This window comes from Actinia tenebrosa, unplaced genomic scaffold (genome assembly GCF_029948245.1).
Source record: "Actinia tenebrosa isolate PJP-AT-01 unplaced genomic scaffold, QUT_ActTen_1.0 PGA_scaffold0__85_contigs__length_37466705, whole genome shotgun sequence".
NCBI classification, from domain to species: Eukaryota; Metazoa; Cnidaria; class Anthozoa; order Actiniaria; family Actiniidae; genus Actinia; species Actinia tenebrosa.
In genome coordinates, this window is record NW_028292569.1 from 25,223,362 (window position 1) to 25,243,480 (window position 20,119).

A 20,119-nucleotide genomic window follows, 5' to 3' on the forward strand; every position below is an offset into this window, starting at 1 on the left:
CCAGTAAATTTTGCATGTCATTTTATTATTCATTTGGCAGTGCATCGTTATTTTTGCATGCAAAACCTGAAATTTGGCCTGTCATTTGGCCATTGGCAGGCTGCTATTTCGAGCGCTGGAGTTGCAGTGCAAAGCAATACAAATTGCTATAATTCATCATGTATTGCAACTTCAACCTCTACTTGGAACTATAATTCGTCGTCACTGAACAGAACTATAAAAAGGAATATTGGTATTGCAAAGCTATGAACAGGCTTATTTAGTAAGCAATTTGATGAACAAGCTTGTTTATTGCTGTTGCAGCTTACCTCAGTAATATTAAAAAGATAGTGGACCATCTTTTGTCTCTCTGCTCGGCAAGACTCCGCAACTCCTTAGATGTCATGTCAACATTGCTGGCCATCAGAAGAATCCAAAAACATGTGCCTGAGGTAAAATCTTGTTATAAAAGTATAATATTCATGCAAAGTTCTATGACTCTTGAGTGACGACTCTGCAATCAGGAGGATGTGGAGTCCTGGAGTCTAACCCAGGGGTGAGAGGTAAGTACCCCACCTCTATACCACCCTTGATGGGTGCATGGATGGCATGCGCCAATACAACTGTGCCCCTCACCAATGCTCCTCACTACTGTGGGTTCTGTGATTTCAGTTTGTTTTAGAATTTTTATATTATTATATTGTTATTATTTTATTTTTATTATTATTATTTTATTATTATTATTATTATTATTATTATTATTATTATTATTGTTATTATTATGTTGTTCTCTCCTTTCCTTGATAGTTTTTCTCCAGGTTCTATAGTTTTCCTCTCTCCAAAAAAATCAACATGCAAATTGAGTGTTGTATGTTGTAAATAATGAATGTAGTGGTAGTGAGCATGGAGTGAACCTCATGGAAGAACTCCTTATGGGGAGTGATGGTCTTAAAATATGTTTCATAAATATATATTTGACAATACACTTGTGTAAAATGAATGTCCACTGACCATCATGATATCTTTGCTCTAGGTTTTTGTCACACCCAGGACATTGTGGGCAATAAATGTTCTTCTTGTAGAGTCCCCTACTTACTACTCTCTGCAGCTGTTGAATATCTGTAAGTGTAGCACCATATCTATTTCAGGAACATAGAAGTGTAAATGTTAGTGTGTGTGGGGGGGGGGGGGGGGGGGGGGGGGGGGACAGGGAGGGGGTGCTAGTGAAAATGATAGGGTATAGGCAATTATAAATTAATTATTGAAAAATTATTAAAATTATTAAATGCACAGTTCATTTGAAATGGTATGCAGGTATTGCATCAGCGCAAATGAAAATACCCCAATTGAGATTTGCGCTATACAAATTCAATAAATTATCATTATTTATTATTTATTATTATTATATTATTATTATTATTATATTATTATTATTATCATCATCATTATTATTATTATCATTATTATTATTATTTGGTCTGGTTGTTATACACTAAGATAGCAAGCTTTACAATTTTAAGGAATGTATTATTTATAATATTAAAGGGAAATTTGAAAAATCTTGGTAAATAAGTTGAGGGGGGGATAGACTATGGATCATCTAGCCTTGTTACCTACTGTTACCTACAAGTCGCTTAGTACACTGGACAGTTGTGAAGCAGGACCAGTGTTGGGGGAGGGGCAGATTCGATCAGGAAAAAGGAAGAAGCAAAGAGAAGGAGATGGGTTTTAATTGATAATTTTTTATTTAATTCTACCTTAGGGAAAGAAATCATTGCCTACAGGACTGAAGATCTTGATATCCATGCAGCAAGTCTTGGTGCTGTGATTCCATTGCTGCAGCTTTTGTCGTCCAACTGTCAGCAGGCGAAGCAGCTTGCTACTAAATGTTTTGCACAACTTGATGTCTTCAGGCATCATAAAGACAAAGAGAAATACCAAGAGATGTTAAAGGTTGGTTATATTTTTACACTATGGGTTGGTCTTTGTGTTTTTTTTTCTATATATATATATTTTGTAAATATATTTTTTGAAGTATGCTTCAGAAAGCAATGAGGATGAAGTAGGAAGCAGGGAGAGAGGAAGGGAAAAGTAATGGGATGAAAGAGGAAATGGAGAGAGCATGGAAAGTAGGAAGGTAGAAGATGGAAGGATGGAAGAAAGGAAGAAAAGAAGGGAAGGGAAAAATATGAAGAGGGATGGATTGAAGAAAATAAAATAAGGGAGAGAAATGTATGAAAAAAGCTTATTTTAATCCATTAGAGATGTATAGAGTGAACTAAAAATGATGATCTCTGGTTGTCCTGTTTCCAGGAACTTTCCAAGGAACCTTCAAAACAATCCTCACCTGTAATATTACCAAGCAACTGGCTGGTCCAGATGGATGTATGTGCCAGCATCACCAGCAGAATATTAAGGTAATGGTTATGGGAATCAGGGGTCAGATGTAACAATTGTTTACTCACCTCTCCCCTCTTGAGTCTGGTGTTCAATTCCTGGACTCAGCAACACATGTGAGTAGAGTTTGTTTGGTCTCGTCCTTACTTCAAGCATTTTTGTCTAGGTTCATTTTTTTTTATTGGCAAAACCTTACAAGCTAAATTCCAATTCGATCTGAAAATTAGCCTTGCTTGATATTGTTTCAGGATTTTGATAAAATTGATCAAACTTAAATTGAAGTTTTTGGTTTTCATTACTTTATAACTTAACAATAAAGATAGGGAATTTTTTCAAATTCTTAAAATTTAAGTTACCTACAAAGACCTCGAGTCCACAAATTTTACTGGATCAGCTACAGTGACCACTTCTTGTACTGGATGCTTATAAAATATAGTAGTACGACTTAAAACTCTGGTTTAAAAAAATGTGCGCCTCTTTTGTATCTCATTGTTTAGAGACAGTCAGACTGCCATTACATGGCTTGCAGCCTTAAAGACTTCATTATCTTCATGTAAAGATGTTCCAAGCCACGTGTCTATGATACTGTCAGTCATTCTAGTGATGCCTGATCCACGTGTAACATGCGAGGTTTTGAAGGTGATGCCCTTGGTATTCTCAGCTATGCCATCACAGGTACGTACCGTATCTCTTATTAACCAAGTGCAAGGTTATTTTGGAATGCTAATTGATCAGTAATAGTGAATGAACTTACCTTGCCTAATGTAATAAAAACATTTATATAAATTATTATATGTCATTATTGCCATCATAATTGTTATCACCATTAAAGTACATCCATTCATCCCATCTCATCCCATCCTATCCCATCCATCCCATCCATCCATCCATTAAGTCAGATAATTATTTGTCCCATCCCATCTTATCCCATCTCATCCCATCCCATCCATCCATTCCAATCCCATCCATCCCATCCATCCATCCCATCCATCCATCCCATCCATCCATCCATCCATCCATCCATCCATCCATCTTATCCCATCCATCCATCTGTCCATTCATTCATTCATCCATCCATTCATTCATTCAGGCAGTCAGATAATAATTACATTATTTGTTTTCATTTTTCCAGTCCCTTTGGTTTTTATCTCTTCTTCTGTGCAAGCTTGGACAAGAAACTGATGCTGACCTCAAGCTTCAAATTCTTTATACGATTCCTGGACTTGCAACACACAAAGTAAGTACTAATGCTCCTTATAAGAACCCTATTTTCTAAGAGCCCTATTTTCATTGCTATTTTTCCTCTCCAGATTTGTGTTGGTCCTGTCCTGAAAACCATTCAGAGTCTTTCCATGTCTCCACCTTTGAAACCAATATCCCTGAGACTCCTCTACAAACTGTGGCAACATCAGAACCGTGTCTTCCCTCATCTACAGAAGGCGTTGTCTAGTGAGGATACAGATGTGAAAGATATTAATATCTTAATGGAGCTGCAGATTGCCAAAGCTGCAACGATAAGAGATATCTGCACTGAGAGGTAAAAATGTAACACTACAGGTATGCCAGCAAAGGAAGAGGTTGGCTCCATAGTTACACGCCTAGTAATCTTATGCACTTCTTTTAACTTTAATAATAATAATAATAATAATAATTACATGTTTTACCAGGGTAAGCTCGTCAGCAAACAGCTGTTATCAAGGAGCGCCCTGGGGGCAACAAAAATTATCAACAAAATAATAAGATAATTAAATATATATATACTGTAAAATACTAAAATGTTAGTAAAAATCAATACAATTCATTGAAACATTTAAAAAATATCTTTGAGATTAGACTTAAATAATAATAAAGAATTAATCTCTTTAAGAGAGCTAGGTAGACTATTGTAAATGATAGCTCCAGAATAATAAAACGTTTTCTTGGCTGATTCAGTCCTAACTTTTGGTATGATAATATTTAAACCATTTTGTCTAGTATTATAGCCATGTGAGACATAATTAAAGTAACCATTAAAAATCTCAGGTGCAATGCCATTTAAGCACTTAAAAATAAAAATAAGCTTATGAATTGAACATCTATTTCGAAGACTCTTCCAGCCCAATTTATCTATCACCTTATCATGGTCTAAGCTACAATCCTTTAAAATTATTCGGCCAGCTTTCGTTTGTAAATGATCTAAAGAGACATTAATAGAAGCAGCCAAATTGATATTCCATGTAAAATCACAATAATCTAATTTTGGTAAAACCATAGTGGTATAGATTTTGTTAGCTGCATACGTAGTGAGACTATTTCTCAATCTACTCAGTAAGCCAAGCTGACTTGAAACTTTCTTTATAAGTCTGTGGACATGTTCTTTAAAGGATAGCGATTGGTCTAGGTATACTCCTAAATACTTATAAAAGCTCTTACGTTCAAGAATATCGTTATCTAAATAAACATCAAAGTTTAAATTAGAGTCAATTTGATTAAGTTTCATATGAGTTCCAAATACCACATATTTGGTTTTCTTGGGGTGGATGTAGAGATCATTTAACTTTGACCAATCAGCAAGGTTTTTAAGCTCGTTGTTTAGCTTTTGAGTTAACTGAGCCATGTTTGGGGCAGAGCAGTAAATAACGGTATCATCAGCATACATCAGTATTTTAGTGTTTTGTAAACAATTCGGAAGATCTGAAACATAAAGAGAAAACAACAAAGGGCCTAATACGGATCCTTGTGGTACTCCAGAAACCATAACTTGAGGATCTGACAATGAACCACCAAGAAATACTGACTGGGTACGATTTTTAAGATATTCGGCCATCCAACGTTGCTCTTTATCACAGATACCAAGTAGCTTCAGTTTTTCTAGTAAGGTAGCATGCTCAATAGTGTCAAACGCCTTTCGATAATCTACAAATACCGCACCTGTCAATAATCCCTCATCCATATTCTTTCTAATGGAGTCTGTAACGAAATTTATTGCTGCTTGCGTGGAGTACTTGCGGCGAAAACCACATTGGTATTTTGACATAAGATTGTGTTCATTAAGATACTCAATTAATTGTACTTGAACTGCCTTCTCTAGGATTTTTGATAGCACTGGTAGAATGGAAATTGGACGGTAGTTGTCCATTTCGTCTCTCCCTCCTTCCTTGAATAACGGTATAATCTTTGCATGTTTCCAGTCAAGAGGAATTTGTTGTGTTCTGATGGAAAGATTTATAATAGACGTTACAGCTGCACTAATGTACACAGCTCCATCTTTTAACAATCGTGATGGAAGACCATCAAGCCCAGTCGCTTTGTTTGTCTTTAACTGCAAGAGTTGTTTACAGACAAAGCCGATATTAACTTCACTCAAGTGGAACTTGTGATTAGTAGATCTGCCAAGGGGAAAGAAGATTGTTGACGAATGATTTCTATTCACGCCTGATATCCGAGCTTTTACATCTGTGAAAAATTTACAAAAACTGTTAGAGATGCATTCTTTATCCGTGATAGTTTGACCATTGATCTTTAGTTGATTGATTGCATCTGCTTTTGGAGATTTACTCGGGAGGATTTTTTTAACTGCTTTCCAAAAGTTTCTCGGAGAGTCCATATTTTCTTCAATAAAGTTCCTATTATAGTCAGATTTTACACGCCTTATTGCAGCAGTAACTCGATTACGACATGAGCGATAAATGAACCAATCTTCGTCTTTCCCAGAAAGCTTTGCTTTACGTAAATGATAGTCTCTAGTGTGTATTAAGCATGAAATTTCTGGCGTCATCCAAGGATTAGAACAACCACGAACCTTTCTTGTTTTCACAGGAGCATGTAAATCACAAATTTTGGTAAAAATGCTTTTAAAATTATTCCAAGCATCATTAACACTATTAGAATAAGACACTGAGTCCCACGAAGCATTCTTTAGATCGTTCACAAAGGAATCTTTGTTGTATTTACTATAAGTACGGCCCGAAACCATGCGAGCTTGGAACTTTAAAGAATTCATTTTTCGTACACAACCAACCATGAAGTGATCACTCAGACCAATAGGAACAATAGATGTAAATGGAATGTTATGTGGGTGTGATGAAAGTATAACATCTATCAATGAGTTAGAGTTTCTTGTTGTCCGTGTTGAATCCCTAATAAGTTGTGACATGGCCAGACCATTGAGAATATTTTTTAACTCCCTTGAGGTGCCAACTTCTCTTTGGCGAGGAAGAAAATTTGCATTCAGATCGTCAATTAGCAATATTTCCTTTTTCTCAGTTGTGGCGCCTATAGTAAGGGATTCTTCCAGTTCAGAATTAAAATTGTCACTTAAATATTGGGAACCAACAGGAGGTCGATAAATTGCCCCAAATAAAATATTCTTTGAGTTGTTTATAAGAATTTCAAGCCAAATACCTTCGACAGAAGTGGACTCTAGGTCCCCTCTTCTAAGAACTGATAGAGTGTCCCGTACAAAAACAACAACTCCACCACCTTTAGCTTGACGATCCCTTCGATAAGTAGTAAAACCATCTACTTTAATTTCATTATCTGAGACTGTCGACTTCAAGTGGGTTTCCGTGATTGCAAATACATCAATTTTGTTATGATGTTCCAATATTAAGCGTATTTCATCCATTTTAGGTAGAAGAGAACAAATGTTCAGATGAATAAATTTAAGACCCCGTTTACTTGATAAGTTCTTCAGCTCAGGAATGGCATACTCCAGTGAACTTTCTTCGTCAACATCAGCAGGAAGAGTAGTACAATTTGCACATGATTTTGATACCTCAAATTGAGGACCAATACATTTAAGATGAAAAGGATTGCCACACATTGAGCAATTTACATAGCCAAGGTTCTTCTTTAAAACAATCTTGCACTTTGAACACCTTGGTCTCAGTGAGCGACCAGAAGTAGCTTGAACACCATTGACTGGGCCAGGGTTGAGTTCCAAATCACCAGCTAAGTATAGTAGAAACAAAGCTATGCCAGATTGCCTTACGAGTTGAGAGGAAGCCAAAATAAGTATCGGTAAAGACGGAGTGTTATGATGTCGACGAGTTGATACGACACGTGTTGTACTTTTCTTTAATCCTTGTCACAAGTATCCTTAAGACTTACGTAAGACACCCTAAAAAAAACTAAACTTTTATTGATATCTTGAAATTACTCCTGCACTGATGAAATTCAGGGCACTGTTAATCAACAGATTAAATAATATTCCAATTTAGGATGTTAGCTGGATTTGTTAAGTGAAAAAAACAACAACTGGTAAATGAAAAAAAGAACCTGACTTTGACTAAAATGACAAAACATGTCAAAACTGCCCCCCCCCCCCCCCCCGTTCCTAATGAAAATTATACTCCCACATCTCCAGTGGCGGATCCAGGGGGGGTTCGAAGGGTTCCACGGAACCCCCCTTGAAGGTTTGATCTTTTAGGTAATAGAAATATGTCTTATATAAATTTTGCTTAAAAGTATCCACAAGGATAATGTTGAACATGAAATGATAACTATTTGCTGTTATAATTTTTAATTTGCCTTTAAGATCCGTTACTAGATAGTAAATTAGGTGATTAGAGCCAATTTTTTTGTGAGACATCGACTAAACAAAAGAGAATTATACACAGTTTAAGAAACGGAACCCCCCTTTGAAAAATCCTGGATCCGCCACTGATCCCTGTTGTTTACTTCCACCTTGGCATCCAATAGATTCATGATATATTTTCAGACCTTCTCAACATGGTGCTGATCTTCTTGGTCTACTGACAACTCTAATCAGCAGGAATGCAAGACACCTTCAAACAAGGGACGACTCTTCATCTGTTGTGGTTATTCTGTGTCTTCAGGGTATCCAAGCCCTTTGTCAAGCTGAGGTGCCAAATGCTTAATACTAAATATGTTCTAAGCTTTACTTATACCTCATTCACAACAACTTACCTTGTTTAGTTATTAAATCCCACATCCTTCCTTGTTTGTTGGCCATCATTTATTATGAGGATTAAAACCACAGTACCTTCCTGAGGTCATTTAATAGACCTCTTTGGCTCTGACGTATTGTTTTCCCATTTCAGACCATGTGTCATTCCCTAGAGTATCATATCTTTGTTTAAGGTTTGTGCTCGGTTGCACATGAGAAGACTGTCACATGAATATGGATTACAGCTCAAACAAAGAATCTTATTCTCAAGGGAATGACATGGCCCATGGTCTGAAATGGGAAAACATTACGCCAAGCTGAAGAGGTCTATTAAGTGAAGGGTCATTATTTAAACTAAGCAACTTTTTAATATGTTTTGAAAAGGTCTGATGTGAATGGGGTACGAGTCTTAATTGCTATAAATCAATTAAGTAAATTGATCAGTATCCTCTCTTATAGGGCAGATTATAGTCATCTTGAATTTTTTAATGAAGTTTCTTTTTGTACCAGGTTGTTGATTTGTGTACAGCATGGCAGGTACTGGCACCTAAACTTGCACAAGATACTAGGCCTGCTGTGATCAAAGGGTTATGTGTTCTCTTTAGTCTTACTCCAAGCCTGGCTACTGATACAAAAGAATACGAGGTATAGTGGCAATACCTTTGTTTAAATGGAAAATAATACAGCAAATTTATAACCATACTCTAGGTGTACCTTTTAACCATGTGTTGTGATTGGATGAATTACTGGAAGACAATGGGAAGCCATTTCAATGTTAGGGCATGTTATACCATGTACATGCGCTAATGGTACCTGTGTCACTGATTTTGACAAACAAAAAATATTCTGTTAATACATAGCTTGGTTGCAAACACCATTATCTAGAATGATGTAAAACTTATTGTGTCTAAATAAATATTAAGGATTTATGACTTGCTCTGTTGATATTATTATTATTATCTTCATTTATTTAAAATTTCAGTATTCGTAATACTTTACAAGAATAAAGCGATATTTTTATAGTTCTAGGCTATATCCTTAGTATTATTATCATCATTATTATTATTATTATTACTACTACTAATTGTGTCTTTTAGGAGTTCAAAAGTGAAGTCCTTGTGTTTCTCTGGAAGTTAACACAACACGAGGTGAGAATAGGATAAATGAAAAAAATTTAAAATAAATGTGAAATGAAAAACTGACTGTAATGATGTTTTCTTTTGTTGGCAGGAACCATTCATTTGTGGCGCAGCTTTTGCCGCACTTTCTAAATTCGAAGTAGAGGATTTCAAACTCTTGCACCTTCCTGAAGAGGCAAGTAGTACAGTAAAGTTTATTTCTTGCAAAGATGCCTGTTCTTGCTGAGGATCGAACCCTCAATTTTCGATTGCGTATTTTCTTTTTAGATCTTGCAACCCATCAGAGAGAAGCTAATGTCTTCAAAACAACCCTCCTCTGATGAAGATGCAGAGATTCTTGAACAAACTGTCAACAATTCTTCACCTCCTGGAGAGGTGTATGTGACTCTCTTGTCTAAAATACATTCCAAAAGTCTGCCAGGTTAGATATTTGAAGAGTATTTTCTCTTAGACAGGTACTTGGGGACAGACTCAAGATACTTCAATCTCATCCTGGTCTTTCATTCCTGGTCTTCCCTTCCTGGTTTTCTTTTTTTGGTTTCCCCTTTCTTGTCTCCCTTTCCTGGTCTCCCCTTCCTGGTTTTCCCTTTTTGACCTCCTCTTCCTGGACTCCCCTTCTTGGTCTTCCTTTCCTGGTCTTCTCTTCCTGGTCTCCCCATCCTGGCCTCCACTTTCTTTATTTCCTTTTCTTCAAACGAACTATTGATAATGTTGCTTACGTTACGTGCTAATATCTTAGATTTTCAGACATTCCTGACCTCTCTATTACAACGAGAAGTGGCTTCCATTCCACGTGGTTTGATCCATAATGCAATGCGAGCCAACCCGTCACATGATCGAGCCTTGGCTGGTATCCCAACATTCCTTCAAGCTCAGTACGACAAGTCTAAGACGCCTGGTCTCAACACTGGACTAGCGGGTAAGGAAGTCACGTGGTAGCATCACGTAATACTTGGCAATGGACCAATAAGCTTCCTTCATTCATGCCCTCTTGTGGCATCCAAAGTTTAAAGAAAAGCTGAGATCAAAGTGGTCCGCAGTTTTATTTTGTAGTCCATGCTTTACAAATTCGTTATCACTGTTGAGGTGGTGCTGGGGAGGGAGGGGGCGCTTTGATCTTCACGTCAAGTGGTCATAAATTATTTCATCAGTTACTAGTTATTTACATACTAGGCAATATATATATATAATCCTCATGTTTTTTCCTGCTTTAGTTGGTCTTCTTTTCTGCTTCGAGCCTCCATTTGAACAGCACGAAGGAAAGAGAGGAAGGCGATATCACGTGGACTGTGCCAGGAGCTACCGACACATGCTTGGCTCGTTACTCCACGAGGTGAGTACTTACACTTATTCAACTTGAAATCACCATTTTCCACTGAGCATTTCTAAGTGGTGTGCATGTAAACGAATAATTAAGTTTTCTTTTGAATTTGACAAGATAAAAAAAACCAAAATGCTTGGAAAATTCTATATCCTTGTATTTAGATATTATAAAATCACTTTCTTGTTCTAACACATACTCAAACTAAGCCTTCATTACTATACCCTAGGTTCCCATTCAGCCATCAGAGTGGCATAGAAATTTACTGTTACCACAAGCATGGACTGTATTCATGACTAGACTCTACAACACATGCGTACAGGTAATACACCGTCTTGTCATCAGGTTGGATGAACGAGACAATACCTCCAAAGATTTCTTATGGGAATATAGCTCTAGTTTGGTAGGCTCTGGATGGCCCGATGCTTTTCCTTCCCAAGTCCTATAATAAGAAAACGTCAAAAGCACTGGAGAATTCTTCAGGAATGTATAATTTATCTGGCGAGCATAACCTGAATTTTCCCCCTTTTTTGGGGGTGTACCATCCAAATCTTCGCCTTTGACAAGTGCACCTCTTTCTATTATTACTATTTCACATTTTCTTGTTGTTGTAAGTTGATGCTCAACTTTTTTGTCATTTCAGGGTCGCAAGGAAGAACTGGCTTTGCAGTTTAGCCATGGACACATTACAGATGAAAAGGAATTGAATGAAAAACAGACCAATGCTTGGATGGTGTAAGAAATTGTATTCGTTTTTCGGCATTCTCGTACCCAGACCCTACTCATTATCCGAACACACGATTTTCAGTGAAATGAGTAGAGAATGTTGCCATGGGCTCTGGAGGCTCACTCGTTCAAGTGCTTCTCAGTTTCAGGTCTCGTTAGGGACTGGAGCGAGACGATCTTTGGCACCCAGGCTTACTGTAGGTCACGCCTACAAAGAATATGTGAGAAATACGGTATAAATGCGTATATCTTTATTTTTCAGGACTCGAGATATATTAACAGAACAATTACAGTCAGCTTCTCGGTACGTAAGTCACACTCTCCTATGCAGATGTAGTCTTTTGGGTTGTCATGCAACGCTTATCTCCCCTCGCGTGATGACTCAGGTCCTTAGGTCCGTCACGCAATGCTCCTCTACTCGAAAAAAAAAGAGTAAATTATCTTTCTTTTTTCTAGTGGCAACCCTTCAGTCCAGGGCAATTCAGTGCTCGCCTTGGCAGGTCTAGCCTTTGCAGTCTGTTCCCATACATCTCAAGATTCTGCCGAAACAACTGGTTCAAACCAGTCTGACGGGGACGGCGTCCAAGGAGACGACAGACAACGCATGCGTGATTGGTTGTGCGTCATTGCTGATACATTAATGGCGGTGCTGGATGGAAATTACAAAGCAAAAACATCTTTAGTTTGGTGTCAACAGGTTGGTCTTTAGCCTGCAGATAATAGACCCCTTGCAGCACGTCGGAATGCAGCTCAATTTTGAGGACATAACAATAGGTTTTCAATTCTCATGAGATTGAAATGCTTTTGTTTTGTCCTCCAAATTGAGCTGCTTTGACGTCACATGCAAGGGGTCTACACCTTGAGGTTTTCAATTCATTAACAGTATTTTGTATTTCTTTCCTTAGGTGTCCTCTCCTACTTCTACAGCAAGTTCGTTACTAGCACGCGCATGCGCAGCCTTAGCTCTGTCGCAGTTGGTCCCAGTCCTTGTGACTTTGGAACCCGATCGAGTCAAGACCTTTACTGAGGCTCTGAAACACAGAGTGCCAGGACAGCCCAAGTAATATAAGACCTTCATTAGGACGGCAAACATTTTTTATTATTAGAGCGCAGCATTACTGCCTTGGTCATTGTCCAATATTGTGATGAAGACAATGATGGGTGGGGGTGGTGATGATGGGGGTGAAGATAGTGATGGTGATGATGGTGATGGGAGTGATGAAGATCAGAGTGGTGGTAATGATGATCGTGTCAATGATGGTAGTAACGGTAACCTTGGTGGTGTTGTTGATGATGATGATGATGATGCCAATGGGGGTGGTGAAGAAGATGATGTTGATTGTAATGATTGTGACGATGATAAATAACAACAAAGACATCTAAATAAAGCCACCACGACCACCACCACAACAATAACAACAAGGTCTAAATGTTTTATTTGACAGAGCTGGCTCTTCTTCAGTGATCCAAAATCATTGTAGTTTAGGTCTTGGCTTGTTACTTAACAAACTGTACCAGGAACACTTCAGGTATGTTATACGACTCATTGCTGGACAATGGGTGGACAATGGTAATACAAGGAGGAGAGGGAAGAAAAGGATGAGGAAGGGAAGGGAAAGGGGAGAAGAAGAGAAGGACAAAGTCATCATTTGGGAAGGAGGTAGCAAAGGGCGTGGAGGAGGAGGGAGGAAAGCAAGGATGAAGAAAAAGAGAAAAAAAGAAAAATGTTATGGATGTGGGGGAGAAAGAGAAAAAGGAAGGAGAAAAGGGAGGTGAAGGGGATGAGATAAAGGGAGAGTTTTTGCTGTGCCAAATGATCAACCTAAAGGGAGAGTGGACAGGTTAGTTTTAACTAAACATATTATGTTATTTTGCAGTGAGCTGGCAGGAAAGGAGGTGAGTTTGATTCGCTCCTCTCTATTCCATCTAGTCTGTATAAACACAAACTTACTAAACGAGCATAGATTGGTATCATAGAGAATAACTAGGATGAATAATAGGATTAACGTTCGACTCTGCTTTTCTCAGGGATACATGATAATGGCCACAGCTCTAGACGTTCTTGAAGGTGCTGCCTTGTCAGCTGACCTTGAAAATACGTGAGTATCCCACTCAGGTCAACAACTCTAACCCCCACACCCAAAGTCTGACCAGACTTTTTTTCATGTTTTTGGCACATTTGAATGCTGATTACTTTTGGAAGGAGGCAGGGAGGGAGGGTTGAAGCGAAAGAGGAAAAGAAAGAATGTGGAGAAGTGAGGGAGGGAGGGAGGGAGGAATAGAAGGGAGGGAGAGAGAGAGAGGTCACTTTCTAACCATCACAGCCATTTTATTGATTCGTCGACAGGGAAGGAGCTTGCCTAGGGATGGGTCTAGCCCTGTCTGCTCTTTGTAGAGAGAACATCGTGGACTCAAGGGTTCATCTTCTGACGATGCATCAGAAACTAATAGCCTTGATACAGGATTATGGGCAAGAGACTGCTGATCAAAGACTACAGGTTAGTGATTTGAGGAATATGTTTGTGAAGAGAAATATTGACTACAATCTTGGTCTAGTTGTTTATTAAAAAATCATTTACTAATACAAACGCTCGCTCACTCCACCCCCTCATTCGCTCACCCAACAAGACATATCGGGATGATTTTATGAAGATGAACATTGACTGCAATCTTAGTAGTTGCTTACCAAAAATTTCTTATCCTATTAATTCACTCCCTCTTCCCTACCCCTCCCTCCCTTAGTAACCCTCACACTCACTCCCAACCCATGCTTTATATAGTTTTTCCAGTGGCGCAGCGAGGGGGAAATTGTACACTTAAAACGATTTACTAAACTTTTGGACATGGCGGGAAACTTTAAGAAGAACTGCGTACGCGTGTGTTTTGGCGGGAAAATACTACATTGCCTCCCCCCCTGAAACCAGTCTAATGAGTTAACCTCGATTCTATGTTTGATGACAGCGGAGTACTAAATCTGTAGATATGGCGGGAAACTCTAAAGATGAAACGCTTACGCGTGTGTATTGGCGGGAAAACACTACATTGCCTTCCCCCCCTGAAACCAGTCAAATGAATTAATTCTATGTTTGATGACAGCCGCGTAATAAATCTGTAGATATGGCGGGAAACTCTAAAGATGAAACGCGTACGCGACCTCGCTACGACCCTGTTTTTCTATGGTTCATTTTTTCTGTATTCTCTTTCATTCTCATTTTCATTCCTTGATTAATTTAGTTCTTTTCTAGTCTCTTTCCTTTAGTTTTTCTTTGGTATCAGTTAACGCCTATCACACCGGTATTATATCTGGTGAAGACGCTACTCAATGTGTACTCTTATTAAAAGACCTCTCTTCCAAGAACGTTGAGGTAAAAATTAATTCCAGTGCACTAACAAGTTATACCTTACCCTTGCCTTGGTTGACCCGGTTGGTTGAGCATCGATCTGTTGTGCGGGGGTTCGTAGGCTCAAGCCTTGACCGGACCAACACTCAGGGTCTTATAATATCAGTAGAATGTGCTGCCTTTGCTCTAAGAATATCTGCAAATGGTTAGGCCTTTGCTGTGAATCGGATGACCACGTAAAATGGCGGCCCCATCTCACTTAGAGACAATGAACATAGAGGGCCACAAGTTCATCAGTTCAGACTGTCACGTGTCACCTTGTTTTTACTTAATTAGTCTATTATCCAAAACCATGTCGCGTGATAACGGAAAATGACGTCACGAATGTCGGGATTAGAAACTAAAAGTATAATTCTATACACGAGTTGTGTTTAATTTTTCAGGCAGTTGGTATGGCATTGTCGCTTGGTTGTCTTCTACATGGCCTAGTTACTAGCGGTCACGCTGGTGTGACAGATTTTGTCACTCAACAGCTTAAGCTCTGGGAAACGTGGATTGAAAACGAGGTTAGAAAATTTGATTGTGCAGGGCAAACGAGCGAAATCTGGGTTCTTTTCCAACGATTCATTTTGTTCTATTGTCTTCTCTCAACAGGAACTTCCAAGCCTTCAGCAGCTCGCTGGCGTGAATGGGTTGATGGGATTGTTAGGGTCTGAGCAGGCTTTGCTTCAGGTTTGTATTGTGATGCAAAATGATGATTAAGCCCCTTATAAACGGTCTCAACTTATAACCCAACACTTGACCCCACATTTAGCCAACGCTTTGACCCAACACTGTTGGCAGACCATGATAAATGGCCCCAAGACTTGAACAAACAAATGTTGCCTAAATGTTGGGTTAGAAGTTGAGACTGTTTGTTAGTAACGTATAAACCTCTTGACGTCCAAAAAGCTCAATTTAGAGGACAAAACAAAAGAATTTCAATCCCCTGAGAATTGGAAACCTTTTGTTATGCCCTCCAAATTGAGCTGCATTCCGACGTGCTGCAAGGAGTCTTTTGCAACATATCGCGTGTGAGAATCTCACTATGGAACATGCGCAATATGCCGACTATTTAATTAGTATTAAACATTAGGACATGTTTCAATGTTACAGATGGATGTGAGTGCTACTGATGCTGAGATTGTTGGCAAAGGAAAATCTTTGAGTATCTTGAAAACCTTAAAAAGTGTAAGCAATATTTTTGTGTGTCCATCAATATGTAGGAAGCCCTTGTCTACGCAATTGAAGTGAATCCTGGGAATCGTTGAAATTGTGTAGATGCATTTGTTTGTCTTGCTTTGCGTATAAATTCTCCACTTCTGTATCAAAGCTATCCTTGATTAAGAACTGGTCATAATCCGATACATTCAGATGTATAAAAATCATTAATTACATTCGTATAACGTTTCTCTTTTATATCAAACAGATAATCTCTTCACCTCACGATGTGGGCGTGGCTGCCAATATCGCCTGGTTACTTGGCCATATTTATTCAGCAGCGACGTCGAACAGCATCTCCAAGACCAGCGGTAAGCTGTCAGAAAATACTCAAAAAAGCGACTTCTCAATGTGTTGCATTAGTCTTGTCTTAATCAAGGGTGGCTTTTGCGGTAGTGTAAATTATAGCCTCTCACTTCTAGGGTCTCATGTTCGATTCCTGTACTCGGCATCATATTGGGATAGAGTTTGTTTGCTCTCTACCTTGATTCGAGGGGTTTTTATCTGAGTCTTCCGGTTTTCCTCCCTCAGTAACACACTAAATTCCAATTGATCTGTGAGTTAACCATGCCCTGACTTAGATCAGCGCAGAGATTGTTTCAGAGTTCGATCTGTGAGTTAACCGTGCCCTGACTTAGATCAGCCCAGAGAATGGTTGTACTTAAAATCTGCGCTACTATGTTGCTGTCTACACAACAAATATAACCCATTTATTCAATTTTTTCTTTTCTTTAGTTCCTGCAAATTACAGCTATCTTCCTGAGAAAAGCATCCTACGCGCTGTCTTTGACTTTCTTCTCGCTGCAGGAAAAACTGGTAAAAACAGTTTTCTATTCATATCGTTTCACATTTTCTTTTTTTTTTTTTTTTTTTTTTTTTTTTCATTTATCTTCCAAGCTAATAAAGAAATTCCTTTATTACTCAGGGCCGCATTTGCACTTCTCGAGTCACGTGATTAATAGCGTTCTCGTTGGCTTGGTAACCGGACCGGAAGTTGCGCTTCCTCCTGTCAACTGGGCATCTGTTCTCGGGCCAATTATGAGAAGTTCTTTTGGTGAGTCAATGACTCTAATTTTGATTGGCTCAGAGGGAAGCCATTTAGGAGTCACTGTCAATTTCCTCAATTTTGATTGGTCAATTCGGAAAGCCATTTGAAAGTCGAAGGGCTTGATGACACGGTGCCACGTTTGTTCCCATGAGAATAAAAACCTTTGTTTTAAACCGCTTAACCTCATTTTCAAGCGCTTAAATGCGAGGCTACTAGGGGAAAATCTATTGTTCCAGTCTACAGAAAGGTTCATTTATATATAACCTACTCGTATCTTTGAATCTTAGGACAAGAGACAAACCGACTGTGTCTTCAATTCGCGGTTACTCAAGCTAAATCTTCTTCTAGTCTTATTTCCTTTTTGTCTTCTTGGCTTAGTACTGCACTCTTTGTTGGGTTACAGGTATGTTCTGAATGAAAGTATAACAACATACTACACTTAAGTGAGACTCCTGTGTCAAAAATGTAGAGACTGAAGACAAACTCTGGAAATTGAAACGTCTAAACGTATGTTATTTACCTGTATTTCAATACCTGTAGCCTGAGTGCCAAAAAGAGCTGTACCAGTCTCTCTCGAAGCTAATGTACGTGGTACCGTCGGCTCGATTGCAAGAGTTTTTGAAGGGACCTGTTATAACCGGTTTCAATCCATCCAAGGTAATGATAGAAAACTAATATGGCTATTCCAACCTAATCTTATGTCTGTGACGTTATTGGCCTTTCCAGTGCCCAGGCTTTCCCAGTATACCCTTCTGAGTGAACATGGAGCCTAGTAAAGTGTCCTGTGTTATTTACGCATAACGACTAAATCTTGTCCTAGGGTCTTTCAATATCAGAGGCCATTCTCCGTGGTGTTCTCTCGGCCCTTCAAGTTAAAGACCTCCCAATATCTGTGTTTGGGTGGATGTCTTCGACCTTGCAGCAGATTTATAAATCATGTTCACAAGACGCATGCGCAAAGGTAAAGTAAAAAAAAATCATTTTCAACCCCAGAGCTTTATTAGGCCCTGTTACTACGCATGCTCGAAAAATATCAGTGCATGCGCAGTAATGGCAGGGCTCTTGGGACAAGAGGTAGTTTCGTTCTATAAATACTCCATAAAATATGACGCACGATTTATATTTGATGTTTTTTCCTTTTCAGTTCCCATTTATTTCCGAGTTGCTAGCGAAGTGCTTGGCACAGGTACCTCTCGAGCAGGCCGACAAATTAACACAGGTAACCCACATCTAGTTTTTTGTTAAATCTGGTAAAAATTTTGTTTAATGAAAACGTGTACATTGTCTGTCCACAGAAATCAAGCGTCAAGTCTATATTAGTTCGCTGTGGGTTAGTCAGCAATGGTCAGGCACCACTGAAATGGCTAAATATTTGTATCACGTGGGTACTAGATTCGACCAATCAAGGTGCGTCAATTATAAATACGGACCCGTTTGAGTGGAGGCTTCATGTAACGGGGCCTGAAAATCCTTACTTTAGCCCTAAACCAATCAAAGTTTGTGTATTTACATATTGAATGAGGAATCCATTTAAGATAGTATCGATCTCGATACCATTTCACATTCCGAGCATATTTTTCATGTTCTTACATTTGATATTCAGATGCAGCAGACCTCATGTCCTGGTACATCGTCGGAGCTTTGAGCGCAACACAGGGATTCCATCACCACCGCACGGATGATCGAGTGTCCTGGTTTACTGATGTTATCAGTCAAATACGAATAACAGCTACGAGTAACCAACAAAAAACATCAGCTGAGGTAGAATAATCCATACACAATTAGCTAAGAGTAGGTTTTTTTAGGGTACTTCTAGTTTGTCTACCCACCCCCCTTCATCACACCATCATTTCTTGAGATTTTAATGATTAAACTTGTGGATTGTATGTAAAGGCTGCCATGATGAATTCAACAAACCGAGATATGTCATCCAACATGGCGACCATGTTTTTTATTCTTTCATCTTTTTTCGGGGAATAATTGATGCTCAGATATTCATGGGGGAAAAGGAGAGTAGAAAAGAAAAGAAATGGAAAGAAAACAAAAGGTAACAGAAGAAAGAAATGGAGAAAAAAATAATAGTAGATTAAAATACTCATCGTCATTTTTCCCCTCGACAGACAGTAACCCGTGGCCTTACCCTCCTGTCTGGACTAGCTGTATACTTTTCCTGTAGTCCACTGTCCTTGGCCATAGACGCTTCTCCTTTAACCGGACACCAGAAGGAAACACAGACCACGTCCCTCGAGGCCGTCCAATCGAACCTCCATGAATTACTACGTTTGCTGTCTTGCGCTCTTGCGGAGCTCATGAAATCAGATCCATGGGGCCATATAACTGAGAAGGTATTGAAGTGTATAGACCAAATTCACTGTTTTCACATTTCAAACTACGTGTCATTTCCTAGAGTATCATTTCTTTGTTTAATGGTTCCACATGAGAAGACACATGAATATGGATACAACTCAAACCAAGAGTCTTATTCTCAAGACCACGTGTTATTCCCTAGAGTATCATTTCTTTGTTTAACGGTTGTGCATGAGAAGACACATCAATATGGATACAACTCAAAAAAAGAGTCTTATTCTCAAGAGAATGACACATGGTCTGAAATGACCAAAACATTACGCCCAAGTGAATTTGGTTCCTTCCTGATTCTCTTCTGATTTTTTGTCTTATCATCTGTTTGTTTTCAATCGAAGCTTCTAGAATGGTTGTTTGTCATTCAAGGGTCTTCCGCTGTACAGTCTGACTGCAGTTTACAAAATATCATTCAAGGTGAGATTTTGGTGAAATCGTTTTCGGCCTCGTATTTTACAGCGAGTTTTCTCGTGTCAACATGCTTGTGGGCAATGATACTGATCATCATATGAGTTACGCAAGTGGAGACGATTCGCTACCTATATGTCTCTTAAAGGTTGCGAAGCATTCAAAAAATGGTTTCTTTAAAGCAAGTTTGGCTCCAGTCCTTGTAGATATTTCAATCTCGTATCTTGACATGAAAAACGAGTGGCAAAA

General features: G+C 38.8%; 1 protein-coding gene across 6 annotated transcripts in view; it reads left to right on the top strand.

Moving 5' to 3' along the window:
• The window catches only part of LOC116301160 (focadhesin), a 51,084-nt gene that overhangs the window by 10,447 nt on the left and 20,518 nt on the right, over nt 1–20,119 (top strand). For 5 of the 6 annotated variants that reach the window (XM_089037296.1, XM_089037295.1, XM_089037300.1 and 2 more), the window contains 38 exons: nt 304–431; nt 1,013–1,100; nt 1,742–1,932; nt 2,293–2,396; nt 2,874–3,051; nt 3,509–3,613; nt 3,687–3,913; nt 8,078–8,222; nt 8,777–8,911; nt 9,364–9,414; nt 9,497–9,580; nt 9,673–9,826; nt 10,145–10,324; nt 10,620–10,738; nt 10,956–11,048; nt 11,370–11,461; nt 11,715–11,756; nt 11,909–12,149; nt 12,358–12,512; nt 12,898–12,981; nt 13,330–13,348; nt 13,481–13,551; nt 13,800–13,950; nt 14,698–14,817; nt 15,237–15,359; nt 15,448–15,525; nt 15,949–16,023; nt 16,262–16,364; nt 16,789–16,869; nt 16,979–17,107; nt 17,389–17,504; nt 17,642–17,758; nt 17,922–18,062; nt 18,246–18,320; nt 18,397–18,508; nt 18,705–18,862; nt 19,222–19,446; nt 19,804–19,879. In XM_089037296.1, the coding sequence (XP_088893422.1) occupies nt 304–431; nt 1,013–1,100; nt 1,742–1,932; nt 2,293–2,396; nt 2,874–3,051; nt 3,509–3,613; nt 3,687–3,913; nt 8,078–8,222; nt 8,777–8,911; nt 9,364–9,414; nt 9,497–9,580; nt 9,673–9,826; nt 10,145–10,324; nt 10,620–10,738; nt 10,956–11,048; nt 11,370–11,461; nt 11,715–11,756; nt 11,909–12,149; nt 12,358–12,512; nt 12,898–12,981; nt 13,330–13,348; nt 13,481–13,551; nt 13,800–13,950; nt 14,698–14,817; nt 15,237–15,359; nt 15,448–15,525; nt 15,949–16,023; nt 16,262–16,364; nt 16,789–16,869; nt 16,979–17,107; nt 17,389–17,504; nt 17,642–17,758; nt 17,922–18,062; nt 18,246–18,320; nt 18,397–18,508; nt 18,705–18,862; nt 19,222–19,446; nt 19,804–19,879 (4,566 nt within the window). The remainder of the gene's footprint in view (nt 1–303; nt 432–1,012; nt 1,101–1,741; nt 1,933–2,292; nt 2,397–2,873; nt 3,052–3,508; nt 3,614–3,686; nt 3,914–8,077; nt 8,223–8,776; nt 8,912–9,363; nt 9,415–9,496; nt 9,581–9,672; nt 9,827–10,144; nt 10,325–10,619; nt 10,739–10,955; nt 11,049–11,369; nt 11,462–11,714; nt 11,757–11,908; nt 12,150–12,357; nt 12,513–12,897; nt 12,982–13,329; nt 13,349–13,480; nt 13,552–13,799; nt 13,951–14,697; nt 14,818–15,236; nt 15,360–15,447; nt 15,526–15,948; nt 16,024–16,261; nt 16,365–16,788; nt 16,870–16,978; nt 17,108–17,388; nt 17,505–17,641; nt 17,759–17,921; nt 18,063–18,245; nt 18,321–18,396; nt 18,509–18,704; nt 18,863–19,221; nt 19,447–19,803; nt 19,880–20,119) is intronic. The other variant, XM_089037297.1, reaches the window with a different exon arrangement.